The sequence below is a fragment of the Chiroxiphia lanceolata genome, chromosome W, assembly GCF_009829145.1.
Source record: "Chiroxiphia lanceolata isolate bChiLan1 chromosome W, bChiLan1.pri, whole genome shotgun sequence".
In the NCBI taxonomy this organism is placed as follows: Eukaryota; Metazoa; Chordata; class Aves; order Passeriformes; family Pipridae; genus Chiroxiphia; species Chiroxiphia lanceolata.
Genome location: NC_045670.1, coordinates 7,943,877 through 7,964,399, shown reverse-complemented (window position 1 = coordinate 7,964,399; position 20,523 = coordinate 7,943,877). Strand labels below are relative to the sequence as shown.

Genomic DNA, 20,523 nt, shown 5'->3' with positions numbered 1-20,523 from the left:
GACTCATAACCATGAGGTAAGCGGGAGAGAGAGGCAAACTCCTTGCGAGGAGCCAGACCCTCTCCCCCCCCTTTCCAACCAGACTGCGGAGGGTTTTTTTTTTTCCCTCTCACTGTAAGAGTGGAGGGAAGGCTCAGCATTGGAGCTGAGCCAGGAGACGGACCGAAGGAGGCTCGATGCCAGGGAAGAAAAACCCAGGCGAAATTGGAGACAGACCAGAGAGAGGCTCGGCGGGTGCCCTACAGAGGTTTGACTGGGGGCAACCGAAAACTGACTCGGAGGAGGAATGAAAATTCCAGGACACGTGCACGTGATAAGCTAAACTGAACTACAGCAGCTACGGAACCGAGGGAGAGAGACATATGAGAGAGAATCACACAGCAGAGATTGGCACAGAACCAAGAGAACACGGACTCAAACTATTTTCTTGGACTTCGTAAGGAAGAAGAGACTTCAGTAAACAGCTGGAGGTTGGGGGGGGGGGGAGTGAATCAAAGGAAACCCTTTTCCCTGAACACTCCCATGAGAGAAAGACTGCTTACCTATCAGCCGAAGGGCTCCTCCTGGGCTGAATTAAGGGAAGGGCTTAGAAGGATGATAGAAGTGTGTAATATTGTATATATATAGTTACTTTTAGCTTGTACAGTATTTAATTTGTATAGAATGAATGTATATACTTTCCCTTCCCCCTATAGAGGTGTCTGCCTGAAAGTTTCTCTTTGGTGTTGAGGTAAAATTGTGGGAAGGGCTGGGGGAAGCCTGGAAATTGGATTTTGGATTTTTGTGGTGGTTAAAACCCCCACACATGCTGAAGTCAGTTCTGATTCCATCACTACTGCACTTGTCCAGCTTCATCAAAGTTCATTCTTCGTTAATGTGGCAATCGAAGTGGAACTGAGTTCAGATCCCCAAATCTGGAGTGGCAGAGACTTGTGATGATGGCTGTATAGCCACCATAGAAGTGATAATATACAGTGTTAATAATATAGCAATATAGTATAGCAGTGTATAATATAGCAATTGACATCATGCAATTTAATTCAGAGGCTATTCTTACCCAAAATCAAATCCCCTTGAGGCATTACCCACCATGTGCACTCAGGTCCTTGAGCAAAAGCAATCCCACAGATGGGTTTGCCTGTGCCTGAGGCAGGGATAATCTAGACTGTTTTCCCTAACATGTTTTTAATGTGCACTGCAGGAACTCTTTCCCCTTCTACAGTACATAAAAGTTTTGATTGGGCAGGACCAGCTCAATTGGCAGATCCTCTGCTGTTGACTAACCAGGTGACCTTTGCCAAATGTGCATGTCAATGTTTGAAGGTTTCCCCACCCATTGCTCTCAGCGCAGTTTTTAGTGATCTGTTGCACTGTTCAGTTTTCCCGGAGGCTGGTGCATGATAGGGAATGTGATACACCCACACAATGCCATGTTCTTTGGCCCAGGTGTCTATGAGGTTGTTTTGGAAATGGGTTCCATTGTCTGACACAATTCTTTCTGGAGTACCGTGTTGCCATAAGACTTGCTTTCCAAGGCCCAGGATAGTGTTCTGGACTGTGGCATGGGGCACAGAGTATGTTTCCAGCCATCCGGTGGTTGCTTCCACCATCATAAGCACATGGCACTTTCCATCATGGGTTTGGGGGAGTGTGATAGAGTCAGTCTGTCAGGCCTCCCCATACTTATATTTCAGCCGTTGTCCTCCATAGCACAGAGGCTTTAACCGCTTAACCTGCTTAATTGCAGTACATTTCACATTAATGGATAACCTGTGCGATAGTGTCCATAAGTCCACCCCTTGATCACGAGCCCTCCTCTGGTGACATTCCAAAATCTTTGCCTTCTGACCAGTCCACAATCACTTCCAAGATTCCTGGATGACTGGGTTTCCTATTTGAGCTCATCATGTGATCAGTGTGACCCACTTACTCCATGTAGCATCAGTTGCATGATACGTAGAGGAAACCCTCCATTTGAACATCCAACTCAACACGGGTAACTGAGGTGCCAGGAGGAACTGGACTTCAATACCAATCACCTCTGAAACAGCTTGAACCCCTTCATAAGCTGCCAGTATCTCTTTTTCAGTTGCAGTATACTGAGCTTTATATCCTCTGTATCCCTGACTCCAAAAGCCTAGAGGTTGACCTTGAGTCTCCTCTGGTGCTTTCTGCCAGAGGCTCCAGATATGGCCATTCTCCCCAGCTGCACTGTAGAGCACATTTTATACATCTTACCCTGTCTGGACTGGCCCAAGGGCTACAGCATGAACTATTTCCTGTTTTATTTGTTCAAAGTCTTGTTGTTGCTCAGGGCCCCATTTGAAATCATTCTTCTTCCAGGTCACTTGATAGCAAGGGCTGACAATCAGACTAATTTGGAATGTGCATTCTCCAAAATCCTACAACACCTAAGAAAGCTTGTTTTTTTCTTACTAGTTGGTGGAGACATTGCTACTGATAACGTTCATCTTGCCATTTTATTAATAAAAAAGGGATCTCTTGTACAGGGCCCTTGATCTTACTTTGTTTTATAGTAAAATCGTCTTTCAGAAGGATTAGGACTGTTTTCCTCCCTCTCTCAAAAACTTCCTTTGCTGTATTGCCCCACATGATGATGCCATCAGTGTATTGCAGGTATTCTGGAGCTTTACCCTGCTCCAGTGCAGTCTGGATCAGTCCATGGCAGATGATAGGGCTGTGTTTCCACCTCTGGGGCAGTCAATTCCAGGTATACTGGGCACCCTTCCAAGTGAAAACAAACTGTGACCTGTACTCTGCTGTCAAAGGTATTGAGAGAAACGCATTAGCGATATCAATTGTGGCACCACTGGGCTACCTTTGACTCCAGTTTCATACTGAAGTTCCAGCACTCTATTCCAGCCGAAACCAGAACACTTTTATGACAGATTTATTTACCACTGTTAATTAATCAACTAAATAAGAAAACAACAGAACAGCACTACATCCATAAAGAATTAATGAATAAAATAAAATAACCCTTAAAAGTTGGAATCCATTTTTCATGAAATCATGGAATCATTTGGGTTGGAAAAGACCTTTAACATCATCGAGTCCAATCATTAACCCAGTACTTCCAAGCCCACTACTAAACCACATCCCCAAGTACCATATCTACATGTCTTTTAAATCCCTCCAGGGATGGTGACTCCACCACTGCCCTGGACAGCCTGTTCCAGGATTTGACAACACTTTCAGGGAAGTCTTTCTATCCCAAAGAAACTCCTCCCAATACTGGGAGACTTTGCCTAAATGAGGATTTGAGGACTCTTGTCTACAGTGAAACATCTGAAACACTGCTCTTTTTTGAGTTTTTTGACTGCTCTTTATAGCAAATTGTCTGATACAATCACTGCAGTTTTTCATACATTAATCAAGAAGACATTGAGAGCTAAGAAATATTATTTAAATAATCAAATGCTTTTATTATTTGTTTTATAATGTTTGAAAGATGTTCAGTCTAAATAGGGAAAGTAATTTTTTTGTCTCAGTTGGGAAAATGGTGGTTTTGAATGGCCCAGAACTTATCTCAGTTGTTGGTCAGCTTTACGTAGGTTTACTACTCACTGCACCAAAAACTCACTGCATCTAAACATAAAAATAATTGTGCCTAATTTTTTATCCTAGTATAAACTTGTGAGACTTGTATCAGACTCTAAACAGATCTCACAAAACACCAAAAAATTGTAATGTGTCCTTACAAAATTGTATGTTGTTGAAAAATTGGAAGCAGCAGTTGCAAAACTGTTTTGATTTAGTATAAAAATAAACAATGCAAACAACATTGTGTTCATGTTAGCAGATGTTTCCATATGTAATTGAATAAAGCTGTTTTGGTTTTGTTTTAGTTTACTTGTTGATTTTGTGCTGTCTAGTGCCTTCAGTGCAATACTCATACAACATAATGAGTTCATTTTCATACAACTTGTCTTTTTAATTATAGTGAAAGGCTCTGCTACTGCTGTACTGGTGATCATGATCTAAATTATATGTAAAAGGGAAAATAAAAATAAGTGGAGGCCTTGGAGAGATCTAAAAAGTGGTAAAGGAAGATATAAATGTTTCTCAATTATATGTTAGTTTTCTATTTTTCATCTATCCCCAAAAACATTACACAGGTTTTTTCATTTGTATTCAAGACCCTTGCAGTTACTGTCATGTTCTAATTGAACTAGTATATTCTGAGAAGTGGTTTTGGTGCTGATCCAAGATTCGCTATTTGCGTGTGGATATCAGTCTTAAACTGTTCAGATTTTTGGTATAGGACATTATTTCTGTAATGTCTCTACATAGAAGTAGTGTTGTCATTTTGTTACCTGGTTTTCTGAGCTGTGATAAAAGCAAAAGTAGTTAAAAACCCCATTAATTTAGAAGGAGACAGTGTAACTCTATGTTTTCAAGGGTGACCAAACTAAAAATCATTATAGTATATTAAAATATCTTAATTAAACTTATTGCCATATCAGTAATTCAACATACACATTTGTACTGGTTTTAGTTTGTAATGTCACTTGTTGAAACTCTGTCACCCCTCTTCCTGTCTAATCTGCTTTTCTCCTTATGTAAGTATCGTAGTTATGTACAAACAAATGAAAAAAATTTAAGGAATGCACTGCTATGCTCACCTATAAGTATTGAGTCCTTTTTAGCAATTGCATGTGAAATTCACGTTCAACAAGCTTTGGACTTTCTGTTTATCTGAGCTGTGTTCATTCTATAACATTCAGCTGATGAGTTTTTAAATAATCACTTTAGTTAAAGCCAGCTTGCCCTTGTGTTTGTTCTGTTCCGTATCATGTCAGTTTTATTCTGAACCTGTTTAGTTGTTTTATGCTGTTTCACAGTTGCAATGCTTTCTTAGATTATCATCCTACAGTTTCTAGCCTGGCTTTTGAAAGAAGCTGTTTCTAGGAAATTTCAATAGGCCACAAGGATATGGATGCAGCTTGAGAATTAGCTGAATTATTGTAGAACTATTTATGCAACACAAAAGCCATTCCATCTGTTAGTCCTGCTAAAAGCAAAGCTATAATATGAAAAGATTTTGATGTACAGTTGTTTGAAGAAGTTCTGTGTGTAAACATGTTAAAACTGTACCAAGGAAGCCTCGAATCTGAAGAGGTGCCTGTACACAAAGTATTAAGGCAAAGCCAGAAACTGGAATTAATGATCAAAATATGACAACAACAGCAAAAAAAAATTTAAATTTGAACTTTCTGTAAGAAGTAATTTATTAGCTGATGTTAGAGCTCTGAGTGGGCAGAAGTGAAGTGTGGGTCTTTATATAATAAAGAAATGGAGTCAGCTCCCTGATGCGACGGTAATCAAAGAGACTTTATTCAAACCCGGTGCTCTTTTTATCCCTTAAAACCATGTGACCTTGTGACCAATGGGGTTATCTTATTCCGACGCATGTCCCTTGGGCTTCCCTGCCCTCGGTACTTCCCCTGCACCCCTGGACACGCCTCCTACAGTGAAGTTTAGTGCGATCTTGGTTTGCGCTATTGTACTTAGTTGCTGCTGTAACTTCTATAGTAATTTTTTAATATTTACTTCTGTACAGTATTTCTCTCTGGAACTCTCCAACCAATTGCAAATAGTCATTTAGCTCCATACCCTTTGTGTGAGTGAAAGGGGAGGGAGATCTTATCCCTGTCCTTCACATGAAGAATGTTTTAAAACAGGGAATGACTTACATTTTCAAGTGTTTCCCAATATTGAGTTCATCAATACAGAGCTATACTTACTAGGTTTGTGACCTGTGGAAGCTTTCAGAAAGTTTGGGCGCCAGTGTTTTCTTCTAAAGAAAGTCAGTGGTAGAGCCAGAATCAGAGCTACTGCTTTTAACTGATAATGTCACTGTCCACACTTCTTCTGCTGGCAGAGGCTGTAGATCATTCAAGCTTTTGCAGATCATAATCAGAAATAGTTGTTAGTCTGGAGATTTAACATCAACAATTAATTTTTTGTTGTTGTTGAATACAATATATATAAACATTTTGGATGAGATTCAGAAAGTTTTTAGACTCCTAAGTCCTTTTTAAGTTGCTACCTCTCTGCTGAGCTTAATGAGAGATGAAAGCCTAACACTTCTTGAATTCAAGCTTACATAACTTCAGCAACATAACTAAGACGTATATTTTCTGATTTTGAATTCCATTTGTATTATGTATTTTTCTTTAACATGGATTGTATAAATATGAGTTTTTACTCTGATTTTATGAAATATAAAACTGTTTGTTCTTTCAGGAGTGCATTAGGGCCTTAGGCCGAAATAAACCTCATACACCATTCAGAGCAAGTAAACTTACTCAGGTGCTAAGAGATTCATTCATAGGAGAAAACTCCCGTACCTGTATGGTAAGTTTGTTTAGTTAACTGTATGTTTTAACAATTAATTTAACTTTATACATTAACTGAGACTATATTTGGAGTGAGTCTTTCAGCAGAGTCATTTCAGATAACTTACTCCCTTCTCATTTTTTATTGACCTTTCTTATTGCTTGTTCTAGTTTTCTAGCTAGATACATAGCTAGAAGCACTTTAGCTTGAGTCTTTTTTTGTTTGATTGTTTGTTTTTAATAATGTCTTAATTATATGAGAATATTGCTTGTTGAATCAGAATTTTGGAAAAAGTCATGTAGACTGGAAGTGTAGAGGTGAGTTATGATCTTTAAATAACAAAGACAAATTTAGAACTGGTATCAAAGGCATCAGAATATGCTCTAGGTTGTTAAGGGGAGAAGTAGTTGGAATAGATGGGATGAATAGTTGTGTACTGTATAAATGTGCATTTGCATGAATCTGAAAAAACAGAATTCTTCTGTCAGATGGTGGAAAGAACAGACAAAAGCGCAAATGTCCAGTGGTTTTATTTGTGCATCCTTAATGTTTCTCCTTATGGAAATTTAAACTCTCTGCAGTGAACACTGACAGGCTTGTTTGCTGTGGTGGGTTGACCTTGCCTGGCTGCCAGGTGCCCACTAAGCTGCTCTATCACTCCCCTCCTCAGCAGGACACTGGGGGAAAAATAAGATGGAAAAGAACTTGTGGGTCAAGATAAAGGCAGTTTAATAAAGCAAAAGCAAAGGCCATGTGCAGAAGCAAAGGAAAATCAAAATGTTTTATTCTCTACTTCCCATCAGCAGGCAATGTCTGACCACTTGCCAGGAAGCAGGGCTTCAGCATGCGTAGCAGTTGCTCTGGAAAACGGTCATAATAATGAATACCTAATAAAACTGTACAGTACTGTTATATCAAGGTAACGTAGATAATGATAACATTTCCTCCAAAATATTTTAACCTGTAACAGGCAAAATAAATTGAAGAGATTGAAACATAGAAGTATTGTTCAATTGGAGAATATTATTTATTGAACATGTAATATAATTCATCAAAATTTTACCTCTTTCAAACTGCTGGTTTTGCTTGTCAGTGAGGAGGCATTTATTGTAAAAACATTCCTCAGCAATACAAAGATTTGATCAAATGTTCTAATGTGCTATTAGAAAGACATTTTGCAAATATGTGATACTTTTTTATATGGAAAGCATATAAAATGATGTAGTAAAAACTTGTGATTTTAACTTTCTGAGAGATTCCTGAAACAACCTGGTATAAAATACCTACTGGACTTTTCCCACTTCCTTTCTGATATATAATTTTTGAAGGAGATGTTTGAGTCAAATTTCTTTTCGTAATTTCTACACTTAATTTTTATTTGACTTTACCTTTTATCATTTATGCAATTTCTTGTTGCAATTTTTAAAGTTACATCTTTAGGCATGGAACATCACATCTGTATAGAAGGTTAAAATATGATTCAGAAACTTATTCTTGTGAAATTTTAAAAAAATTCAAAAACTTATTTTGAAAATAACTTCCCTGTGGACAACTACGACTAGGATCCGCATCATTCTAAAGAAATCCAGAGACATACAGTCAGCATAAATAGTTTTTTTATAATTTTGTCATTGCAATTTTAATGAAGTTCTTGTCCTTAAACACTTTCAAAAAACATTTCATAGAATCATGTTCCCCCAGCACTGCCAAACCTACCACTAAACTATGTCCTCAAGTGCCACATCTACATGTCTTTTAAATGCCTCCAGGGATGGTGACTCCACCACTGCCCTGAGCAGTGTGTGCCAGGGCTTGACAATGCTTTCAGTGAAAAAGTTTGTCCTAATATCCAATCTAAACCTCCCCTGGCATAACTTGAGGCCATTTCCTCTCATCCTATCACTGGATACTTGGGAAAAGAAACCAACACCCACCTCACTATAAAACTCCTTTTGGTAGTTTTAGAGAGTGAGAAGGTCCCCCTGAGCCTATTTTTCGCTAGATTAAACACCCCCAGTTCCCTCAGCTGCTCCTAAGACTTGTGCTCTACACCCTTCACCAACTTCATTGCTGCACTTTGGACATGCCGCAGCACCTCAAATGTCTTTCTTGTAGCAAGTGACCCAAAACTAAACACAGTATTTTAAGTTGTTTTTGAAGAGCTACATAGTAGGATAATATATCATTATTTGACATTTGCAAGGTAGTGTATTGGGTTTGCGTGACAAGGTTTTGGTAGCAGGGGTGGCTTCTGTGAGGAGCTGCTAAAGCTTCCCCTATGTCCTATGGAGTCAATGCCAGCTGGCTCCAAGACAGACCTTCCACTGACCAAGACAGAGCCCATCAGTCATGGTGGTAGTGCCTCTGGGATAACAAATTTAAGAAGGACAAAAAGTTATTGCACAGAAGCAATTGCAGACAGAGAAGAGACGAGTGAGAATATGTGAGAGCAACAACTCTGCAGACATCAAGGTCAGTGAAGAATGAGGGGGAGGAGATGCTTCAGGAGCCAGAACTGAGATTCACCTGCAGTCTGTGGTGAAGACCATGGTGAGGCAGGCTGTCCCCCTGCAACCCATGGAGGTCAATGGGGATGCAGAGATCCACCCACGGAGGACCCCCATGCTGGAGCAGGTGGATACCCAAAGGAGACTGTGACCCCACGGGGGATCCACGCTGGAACAACCTGTTCCTGAAGGACTGCCACCTGTAGAAAGGGACCCATGTTGGAGCAGTTCATGAAGAGATGCAGCCCATGGGAAAGACTCACATTGGAGAAGTTTGTAGAGGACTGTGTCCTGTGGGAGGGACCCCATGCTGGAGCAGGGGAAGGAGTCCTCTCCCTGAGGAGGAAGGAGTGGCAGAAATGTGTGATGAACTGACCATAACCCCCATTCCCCATCTCCTTGTGCCACTGGGGGGAGGAGGTAGAGAATTGGGAATAAAGTTGAGCCTGGGAAGAAGGCAGGGGTGGGGGGAAGGTGTTAGTAAAATTTGGTTTTACTTCTCATTATCCTACTCTGATTTTAGTGGTAATAAATCCAATTAATTTCCCCAAGTCAAGTCTGTTTTGCCTGTGATGGTAATCGGTTTGTGATCTCTCCCTGCCCTTATCTCAACTCATGAGCCTTTCATTATATTTTCTCTCCCCTCTCCAGTTGAGGAGGGGAGTTATAGAGCGGCTTTGATGGGTACCTGGTGTCCAACCAAGGTCAACTCAACACAGGTAGATAGTTAGAATAGTCTCATTTTTTAACCAGTACTGCATCCTCTACGTGCTGCATTCTTGACATGCTTCAGCCGTAACTGAAGTGCCAGACCTCTCAGCTCTCCAGGGGGGGAAGTAGGAACTTAGTGACTTCAGTGTCCCAAAAGGACCATTGATCCCACTGTGATGGCTTATAAGCAATGCAGACACATTCAAAGTATGGAGAATGATAATTACAGTTCTTAAGGATATTCCTGTCCATAAATAGTGCTGCTTTTTCCATCCTTATTTGGAATTATGAATGAGGAAGTGATTGATGGAGAGGCTGTAGTCCTCCTGTCCTTCTGGGACTGGACTTGTTGAGGCATGAGGATATATGATGTAGTGCAGACTGAGTCTTATGCATGGGTTCTTGTGCCCTGAAGGGGGTATCATTATGGCTGACAGCACCTAAAGTGGCACTTCCCTATAGCAGCTGTACCTTATACTCTTCAAAAAGTCAGAGCAGTCACCTGACATTATGACATTTGCCATGTGTGATATACTCTGAACATTAAACTGATGGAAGAGGTGCATGCATCTTTCACATTAAATGTCTTTGGAAGAATTTTAGGGATTTGTAGGGTTTTGTTAATTAGCACTCAAAATGCTTTATAGAGAGACATGGAATCATATGATATTTTTAAATCTACACTTGTTTTCATTAGTAACTGATGCATAACAGTATTAGAGATGTAAACTTAAGTCTATGTGGTAGCAGACTCTTTAGACTTTCTAACCCCCTCCCACCACATATTTTTCCTTTCCTCCCAGTAGGAGAAATTCCTCTCAGGATGACTACCTGTGCTTTTGTACAGTAATGTCAGCAACAGGATGAATGAGAAGACCGGGATTATCTAATAGTCATCAGTTTCAGTCTCCTGATGCTGTGCTGCCAAAAACAATGTTAGTGTATAGGATCATAGAGGTGTTTGTCCTGGGTAAAGTTTTTATAGCTCTCCTGAAAGGAGCACAAATGAGAAAATTAAACTACTGAGAGAAGCTAGTGCAAATAATGATGCCACTGTTGCCTGATGACAGTTATGATTTTTACTGAGTGCTGAAAAGAAGGTGAGATCTTCAGGGTATTTTATTTAATTGGAAAAGGAAAGACTTATAGTTTCCTGATGTTTGATAATAAGTAAGCTATTAAGTATTATTTACAGATAACAGTTCAGAGAAAAAATATAAATCTTTACTTAGGGAAATAAACACGTACTTATCTTTAATATTATTAAGTACATTTTTAGACTGCGGCCAAAATAGGTCTCTCAAATAAACATACAGTTTACTTGAACAGACCACAATGATATATATATATATATATATATAAATAATCAATAATTGTTTGCAGGATACATTAGACTTACTTTCTACTGAGTTGCATATTTCCTTCCTTGAGGAGTCTTTTTTTAAGTAGAATTTTGCATTTACATATTATTTGCAAAGACTGTGAGATGGGGGAAATTGACTGAAATTTCTATGAATTCCTAATATTTCAGGTATGGTTGAAAAAATTAAATTGAAGCTTTGACTTGACATCTCTCTTCTTGAGATGCCATTGTATTAGGACAGCTGTACATAGTAGATGGTTTTTGTAGAACATCTCAAATGAAAGTGGAGATAAAAAAATAATTTGAGATCATCTACCCTTTCATCTGTACAAAGTGATTTATTAATGTGTGGCTTATTTTCTCCAGATCGCTACAATTTCTCCAGGGATGGCATCATGTGAAAACACTCTAAATACATTGAGATACGCAAATAGGTATGGAAAATGTTATTGCTTATAGATATATTGGCTGTTGATCACTGATATTTTGAATATCGTTGTTCCATGATGTATAATTATTTTAACTACTTGATTAATTTTAGCATACTTGCATTTCTTAATAAGATTAAAACCAAAGTGCTGATTACTGAGTCAGGCTCACATTTAATTTGTCACTTTTTACAACCATTGCAAGAGAATCAATAGAAACTGCATTCAAGCCATTATCCAGAGATAGATATAGTGTGGATTGCAAGGAATCTGGGAGATGCCTCCTAGTTTTGTCCCTGCTCTGGAGGTATCACCTCTTGTATTAGGGGTAGGCAGTTTACATTATGATTCCCTGGGGTGTTAGCTTAATTACCTTTCTGCAATGTGATTTTTCATGCCCTTGGTGGAATTGCATTCAGTTGCCAGCCTGTTTCTTTTATATATATGATATATCATATCATATCATATATAGATTTATCTAAACTAGCTTATTCTTATGAAAATTCTGCAGTTGCTGTGGCCTAAATTTTGTATTTCCCAACTTCAGGCAAATATCTGAGACCCCTAAATACAGAATCAGTTAATCCAACAGTGACATAATCAGTGGAAAAGTTAGTGCCTCCAGAGGCTGATGCAGCACCTCTGAGACCTGTACTGCTTTCTGAAAGCAGTGAATGTCAAAGGAGCCTTCCACAGCTGCAGTTCTCCTTTGATTAATGTTTGTGGAGATGGGGTCCTGCATGTGCCTGCAGTCAGACCTGTGACCCAGAAACTTGTTTGCCTCCTTTGTTCTTGCAGTAAAGTGGTGGGCGGGTTTCTGAGCCATCAGAAAGCCTGTTTTTTCCCAGAAGAGGCTACCACCTAGTGGCCTACTTGCCCCAGCGAAAGATAGGGCAGAACCACATCTTCTGCTTTGCTTCCTCCTCCCTTCCACGATCAGTGGCTAATTGGGCACAAAGGGCTGCTAGGGTAGCTTACCACCCACTCTTCTCGGTATCCAAATGTCTTTCTGTTTGTATGAAGTTAGTAGCAAATCTACTTGGCTTGGACCAGTCTAGGTGATTTCCTTCCCGTTGAGAAGGGGGCATCTACTTCCCTGCTTACAGTAGCATAACAAAGGACGTGTCACATTATTTGAGACTCATTGGATCTTTCTATCCCTTATAGAATACATATTGCTGAAGTTACTCCAGAAATAGGCACTGAAAAACAAATTAAATACCTATTTCTAGTATACTACATTGTTGTGCTGAAAGTTTCTTTCCCTTGGTGTTAAATTTGTATGTTGTTATGGAGTTGTGCTGGTTTTTGCTGTAGTAAATTTTCTCTGCCTATCACTGTAAAGTTGCTTCATGTGTTTTGTGTAGTATTTTAATTTTTTCTAGCAATATATAATTTTCATAGTACAATTAGTTTTTAGGTGCTGAACACCACTGTGTGCGCAGTGTAAGATGGGGCAGTATAGAATTTAAAGCATTGTAGTGGTTTGATACGTTAAAAGGAGCAGTTTAATGAAATACTGAATGTAGAGCAAATATTATTAACTGCACAAACCGAAATATGGAATTACTCTTCTGAAAACATTGCTATTTTACTCTCCTGCAAATCACCAGCACTGATTTTGTTAGTGATCTGTAACTCTATTTGCAGAAGATTTAAATATGTCAACAGTCTTATTTTTAATGTAAAAATAATTTATTGTTAAACTATTAAAGAAGAATGCTAAACAACGTTGTCATTTTAACTGTGTTTATGAAAATGTTTTCTTTTAATTTGCTACTGCAGAGTAAAGGAATTTGGAATTAGTCCTTCAGACATTCCCTTCTCACAGGGTAGTGGCAGTCGCTCTGATCTCTCTCCTTCCTATGAGTATGATGACTTTTCTCCTTCAATCACCAGGTCTACTTCATTCTATACATGGAATCTTTATTTTTGAGTTTTCTTTTTGGCAATGTAATTTTACAGACCAACTGTTCATTAGTCCTCTTGCCTTGAATCACACATACTTTGTTTTTATTTTGTTTGTCAGGTCATAGTTCTGCATGATCTGCAATCATCTTCCCACTATTTTGTCCACAATAACCACACTGTATCCAGGCTTACTAGTTTCCTTCATACATTACAAAAAAAAAAAAAAGGTGATGTCACCTTTGTACATTTAGTGGACCAAATCTGACAAATCTATGTTTAGGGTAATTTGAATATATCTACTTTAAAAAGAAAATAATTTTAATATGTATATATTTTTAAAACTTTTCATCATTCTGAAGATGAATGAAATTCAGTTTCCATCATAGTAAATATGTGCTACTTGAAAAAAAAATTCCCCTTAAAAAATGAAGAATTTGCTCTAAAACTTGCTATACTTGCAGACTTTGATGTGTCTGTTTCATAAATGTTCTTTTAAATGGGCTTTTTTTGGATAGAATCATTATCAATCTTTTAAACTATTTTCATGATGCAAGAAACTAACATTTTAATAAGATATTTCCACCTTTGAAAGCATTTTAATTAAAGGATCTATTCATTCTCTGGGATACTTGGTTGCAAATTCTTATTTTCTTCAGAGTTCTTGCTGGATTTGCTTATAACAGCTAGTAGGGTACTGATTGACTACTTTTTTTAAAGCACAATTGTGTGTGCAGAAAAAAAATTATGTTCAAGTTTAGGATGCTGAATGAACTTTGTTTTCAAATATTATTCATCGTTAAGGAGTTAATATTGAGGGTTTGGAGATTTTTACCCTCTTAACAGTTAATGAGTAGTACGATTTCAATCAAAAAAGACCTCTTGCTAGAAGATGGACTGTAATCCACCTGTAAGTAGTTGAAAGTCTGTGATTTTAAGGAGTTGGATTAACAATTTTTTGTCACTGAAAGTACATTAAATTTGTGAAGCTGACATCATCCTTATTAAATGAATTAACCACGGTGGGGTTAGATCAAGGGTTGGACTTGATGATCTTGGAGGTCTTTTCCAACCCAACAGATTCTGTGATTCTGTGATTCTGTGAAATTATGCCTAAATGAGCTTTATTTTTGGTTACTACTCTTTTGCACAGGAAGTTACTAATTTACGAATTAAATATTTTCTGAATGTAGGGTGAAGGAGCTGATGGTTGATCCTAGTGCTTCAGGAGATATCTGTCCTATTATACACCATGCTCCCAATCAGATTGATGACTTAGAGGCACAGTGGGGTGTGGGGAGCTCTCCTCAGAGAGATGATCTCAAACTGCTTTGTGAACAAAACGTGAGTGGTTTACAGCATTACATGGAAAGAGATGATAAATACAGTGGGAGAACAAATACAGAGTAATGTGTATTTATAGCCTGTTAGCAATATCATCAAGTAGATACAGCATGCTTCCTCACCTCTTCGTTTTATGGTATTATGTTCATTCCCATACACACACAAAAAAGGTTTCTTGAATGCTGAGAGGAGAATGTTTTACTTTTCTTTATCTTCCTTACTGAATAGGGCTTTTAATATCTAGGCAGGGTTTGCTCTAAGCTCTCACATTTTTAGTGTGCTTTTTTCCAGTATAACTTCATCTGTTATTAGATAGTTAGAAGTAGCCTGAGAAATGCATCTGTTTTATTTAACACTCCCATGGTTTTGACCATTATTTTTCCTGCATGGAACACCTGTTTTGAGTGAGTTTGCCCTTCTCCATGTTTAGAAATCTGGTTACCCATCATTCCTCTTCCCCACATCTTGATTTTCATGTAGTGAAACTCCAGAGAAATGTTCAGGAGAAAACCACATCATGTTCCCAGGATGTCTCCCCGGACTGCATAAGTGGAGATCTGGGACTGAGAGGCATTTTCTAAAGGGCATTTTTGCCCTCCATACTGATTATCATCTCTAGTCCTGGTTCCTTAAATGTTCAACTTCATTTGTGAAAATGCTGATGAAAGGTAGAAAAGATAAATCCTTACGACCCTAACTTATTTTTCTCAAGACTCTCTGCCTTTTCAAACACCTCTTCATGGTGTTTGCTGTATTTCTTATTTTAGTAACTGTCTTCTTCCAGGACTCTGTTTTATAAGAACATGCTAGTGATTCCAAGAGCTTCCCACTGGACAGTCCTTCCAACCAGATATCCTTTCATATCATACTTTTTTGTTGTTCATGTGGAATTCAATTAAGCTTTTCAATGTGTTTTTAAAAAGATTTTAAAGGCATATTATAAAGAACCATATTGTCTTGCAACCTACCTAGTACTTTCCCCTTTGATTGTGATTAACTATTTACGTCTAAAGAATTCCTGTTTGTCCCAATTTGTAAATCCATGTTGTGCATTCTTCTAATGTATTAATCACTACATACTTTTTAGATTTTTCACTTTATATTTATTCCACTTTTTTTCCAAAGGGTTAATTTAATTTTGATTTCCTGAAATGTATTGAATGTAATTGCTGTTCTCTTTTTTGAAAATTGGCACAACAAAAAGCCCAAACAGAAAACAAGTTTTCTTATTAAAACCTACTAGAAATTAACATTCTTCCCTTGTGACCTCTTCCTCCCACTATTTTAACTTGGTTTTTTTTTCCATGGGGAATATTCTGTTTTCCAGTATCCACTAGTGTTAGTGGCTGGAAATTTGTAATGATTAATAATTAAATTTAACTCTGTGAACAGTTTAAATTTATTGCTCTCTCCACTCATTTCTGGAGATTTTCTTGTTTAAAGTATTGTTTTATTTTTGACAAGTTCTGCTTTCTGCATATTTCTTTTCATGTTCTGTGATGGGATGGATCATATTCAATATATTTCCTGTAACCACAGTTCTTTCCAGACTAACAAGCTTAACTATTGCTTTTAGGAAGAGGAAGTTTCTCCACAGTTGTTTACTTTCCATGAAGCTGTGTCACAAATGGTGGAAATGGAAGAGCAAGTATTAGAAGATCACAGAGCTATCTTCCAGGTAAAAGATGGAGCTCTTCTTTGTTTTATCCTAATCCAGGAATTCAGGTTTTCCCAATGAAAGTGCATACTCTTGAAGATGTAGGATATCATCTGGTCATTTTGCTGCTGTCAGAGATTTCTAAATTGTTTTATTACACTAAGCCCATTGTAGCAAAGAAATAGAAACAGATGTTTAGATCCCATAACCATTATTCTTTGTCCCCATGATGAAAGAGAAGCATATTTTCCTACCACCCCAGAAATTTAGTGAAATTTTCCTTTTCTTCTCAACAAATGTTCCTAAATAGACTGTGTTCATTGTAAGAAAAGTTGCTATTTTCTTTTTACTATTTCAACTATTTACTATATTTTCTGTGATAGTCGTTTTCCAACATTAGTGACTGTTTTTTCTAGTTGTGGGGAGTTTACTCAGATTGATCTCAAAATTTTCAATTTCACTGTCTAATCTATGCCAGTATTCCTATGCCAAAGTTGGCAATTAATAGTAATGTGTCTATATAGTAACGTCTCTATCAGCATCATTTCTGTGTGGTCATCTCCCTCTAAGGTACGGCAATACTCCCTCCAAGTATTTTCTCTAAATATCCTTTCATGACATCTTCCTCTGAGATACTGAGATCCAGAAGAAACAAATATATTTCTAACTACCTGTTTGCTTCCTTTTTACAGATACATAAGGTTTTCACTTGCTATTAGTAAGGGTCTTTGAAAGGAGTACTGACTACATAGTGTAATGCTGGTCAGTACCATGGAGCCTTTTACATTCACAAAATAAATGGTAATAATATATATATGAGTTACTACTTTTCAGAAGGAAATGTGAATTGCTTCTGTTAATAACCTTATAATCTTTAGACAGGCTGTCCATTTGGAGCATCTGCTGCAAGAAAATAGCAAAACATTAAACCTATAGGGAATACACATCTCAATTTAGGTATCTAACTTAGTGGAACATTGATGTGTGTTCATGTAATACAGTAGGATGCAAAATAACACATTTTACAACAGATGTAGAGATTCAGTTATTGTGAAACATTATCCCTGAAGTAAACCATGCAGAAGTGTGAAAGTCTTATGCTGTATGCCATAACTGTGTCCTAATGCTTGCAACTTCTGGAGTGACAAACTGCATTAAAGATGTTACTGCTTCTGTGTGTCCATCTGACCTTATGCTGGAGATTACTGCTCCTCACAGCAGTCATCAGAAGGAAATGTGTCTGAGTCTCAGCTACCTTCGTTTGCAGCATTACTTGTTAGTTTATGCCATGGGTGAAGATGGGCTGCACCAATACAAAATCTACAAGCTGTAACATGCAGAAGTTGTCTTCTGTCAGCTTTTTCCTGGAAGCTGTTGATTCTGGGATACAAAACATCCTATCCTAACAAAAATCTCTAAAATAGATTAGATGAATGAATTGTACTATAGAGGTCTTGATCTTCCTTTGTTTCTTGTCAACTGCTTACTTTATTTTTAATCAAAGCACTTCCAATGGGATCGGTTCTCCTGATCAGAGATTTGCATGATTCTGTAAGCTTTAAGCTCCTGAATGCATTCTTCTTTGCTACAAGGCTTTTTTCTTTTCTCTTTTTTTCCCTCTTTTTTTTTTTATTTGTAATATTCAGAGTGCAAAGATGCCTAAGAGATGTTTTAACCGTCTTTTACAGTACTCTGTCTGGGGAGTTAGCTCTTGCAATAGAGAGATTAAAAAAACTTCTTTTATACACCTTCTCTCAAAACTGGTTTTGAGTATGGACAGAATTATTTTGTCTCCTTGACTGTAATAATGACACTGTGATTATATTCAGTGGTAACCATCCCATACTTAAAACTGAAGTCTGGGTTTAAAGTTTGATACCTACGCAAGCGTACATAACCATGACATAAAGTTCTTAATTTCTTAGTTTTACAACCATCTAAGTTCTGAATTTGAAGAGAACTGTGGCAACTGGGGTTTATCTGTTGCTGTTATGACCACTGGAGTTAAGAAACTATGTAGAAAACAAAATTTTGCTGAATTAGGAATAAGGATTCATTTTAGGATTGAAACCTGTTATAGTGAGGTGACTAGACAGTAAAAGTGTGGTCATCTTGAGAAAAGGAGTAATTCAGCTATTGTCTTGAAATTTACCTTGAAACTTTGCTAATGTATTCAGTTGAGGTTTTTTTAACTTTTACCTAGGAATCTATTAGATGGCTGGAAGATGAAAAAGCTCTTCTTGAAATGACAGAAGAAGTAGACTATGATGTGGATTCTTATGCTACCCAACTTGAAGCAATTCTAGAGCAAAAAATTGATATTCTGACCGAACTTAGAGGTATATTGCTTTTAATCACTTATGTGTGCATTTTCATATGCCATGGAGACTTGCAGTAATAATGAGAAGGAAAAAAGAGTGTGGTTATGTTTTGGGGTCTTTTTTCACCTTATGCTGTCCTGTAATGTTCTGTGAAAGGAACATTTATTCTGCTGCCTAAGAACAAGTTCACATCTGTATTCAATCCATCCTAGTTTAAAGGAAGAGTCTACTTTACTTCCAGGAAGTATAAACTTGATCCTGCAACTTTGGGTTGTTTTTTTCTTTGTTCCAAAAGAATAAAGGAAGGAAAAAGAAAATCCAAAAGAACTGTACAGAAAAAAAAAAAGTAATGCAATGAGGAAAAAGTAGTAGGAATTCCCTGTTCCTGTTCTATTGCACTCTGTAATGTAGCAGGGAGCCTGCTATTGTTTTTCAGTCTGTGCTTAAGAGTAACATCAAGTTCTGAGTAGCTTGGCTGTTAGCCTATTTTTCCTTAGCAACCTTTCTCTTGAAATTTTGTCAGCCTCTGTTGAAAAACCAACAGCAGATAATTCTTAGTTCCCAAAACTGACTCTTCCACTTGTCTTCTAAAATCAGCATGTCAGCTTGGTACGTCGTGGAGATTAATTTTTCATTTTAGTTTCTGTATCTCTGCATTCCAGCAGACATGCAATACTGGTTTGGGTTTTTTATCTGTGTTAGAAAACTCCTTATAAGATAAAACCCTACATTTTACTCAGATTGGGTATCTGCTATAATTTAGAAGAATACATCAAGCAAATTGGATGTGACCTGCTTGCTTTGTACGCATGTATTGGCACCAGTATACTTTAGCAAATAATTAGATGTACATTCCTTTGCTTCTTAGGAATGATGACTTCCTCTTCAGGGAAAGACAATTTGAGACAACAGCAGTGAAAAAATAGTTTAGGTGACTCCCTGTTCTTCCATAACTTATTAGATATGGCTTTTGAAATAAGATACTGGAGATAAAGGATATCTGAAAGATCCTTGCATCTATACAGACAACATGATACATGTATAGCTTTACAGTAGGGAAGAACTGTTAAATCAAAGATTCTTTCTCACAGTAACTTTTGTGTTATGCTCATGGCACATAATGGTCACTGAATATTTCAGCTTTTATTCCTGTCACTTTTGGACTGACTTTTTTACGCTGTCATTTTTGTTTCCTTCTCATTCTTGGGCATATTACTGGGGAATGGGAGTGGAGGAGGAATACAAATATGAAAGAATGACATACTTCTTTTCTCGGGTTTCTTCCATTCTCGTGCTAGCTATGATGAAACAAATGATTGATGCATTTATCTATTTACTTCCCAAATTTAATCACAAATGCTTTTCACATTCATAGAAAAGTTGTTATCATAGAATTACAGAATGGTTTGGGTTGGAAGGGACCTTAAAGATCATCTCATTCCAACCCCCTGCCACAGACAGGGACACCTTCCACTAGACCAGGTTACTCCAAGCCCCATCCAACCTGGCCTTGAACACTTCCAGGGATGAGGCAGCCACAACTTCTCTGGACAACCTGTTCCAGTGCCTCACCACCCTCACAGGGAAGAATTTCTTCCTAAGAAGAGACAGGGATAGTATCTAAGAAGGGACTAAGTTGCTAAGCAACTTGTTTGTATGATGAGTATTAAATTTAAACTTATCTCAGTCCTCTTGTAGTTTGTATCTTCAGCTATTTTTGTGGAGGAATGTTCTTTGTTTTGCATTAAGGTCAATATGTGGGGCATCAGACCTTAGTTTCAGGATCTATGTTGAGCACAGGCACATCAGTACTCATTCTCTCTTTTTCATTAAAGATAAAGTGAAATCTTTCCGGGCAGCTCTACAAGAGGAGGAACAGGCCAGTAAACAGATCAACCCAAAAAGACCACGTGCCCTTTGA

General features: G+C 37.8%; 1 protein-coding gene across 3 annotated transcripts in view; it reads left to right on the top strand.

Moving 5' to 3' along the window:
• The window catches only part of LOC116780030 (kinesin-like protein KIF2A), a 93,824-nt gene extending 73,301 nt beyond the window's left edge, over positions 1–20,523 (top strand). For 2 of the 3 annotated variants that reach the window (XM_032674533.1, XM_032674532.1), the window contains exons 15-20: positions 6,271–6,381; positions 11,311–11,378; positions 14,474–14,624; positions 16,201–16,302; positions 18,485–18,620; positions 20,438–20,523. In XM_032674533.1, the coding sequence (XP_032530424.1) occupies positions 6,271–6,381; positions 11,311–11,378; positions 14,474–14,624; positions 16,201–16,302; positions 18,485–18,620; positions 20,438–20,523 (654 nt within the window). Of the gene's footprint in view, positions 1–6,270; positions 6,382–11,310; positions 11,379–13,157; positions 13,272–14,473; positions 14,625–16,200; positions 16,303–18,484; positions 18,621–20,437 lie in introns of all 3 variants that reach the window. The other variant, XM_032674531.1, reaches the window with a different exon arrangement.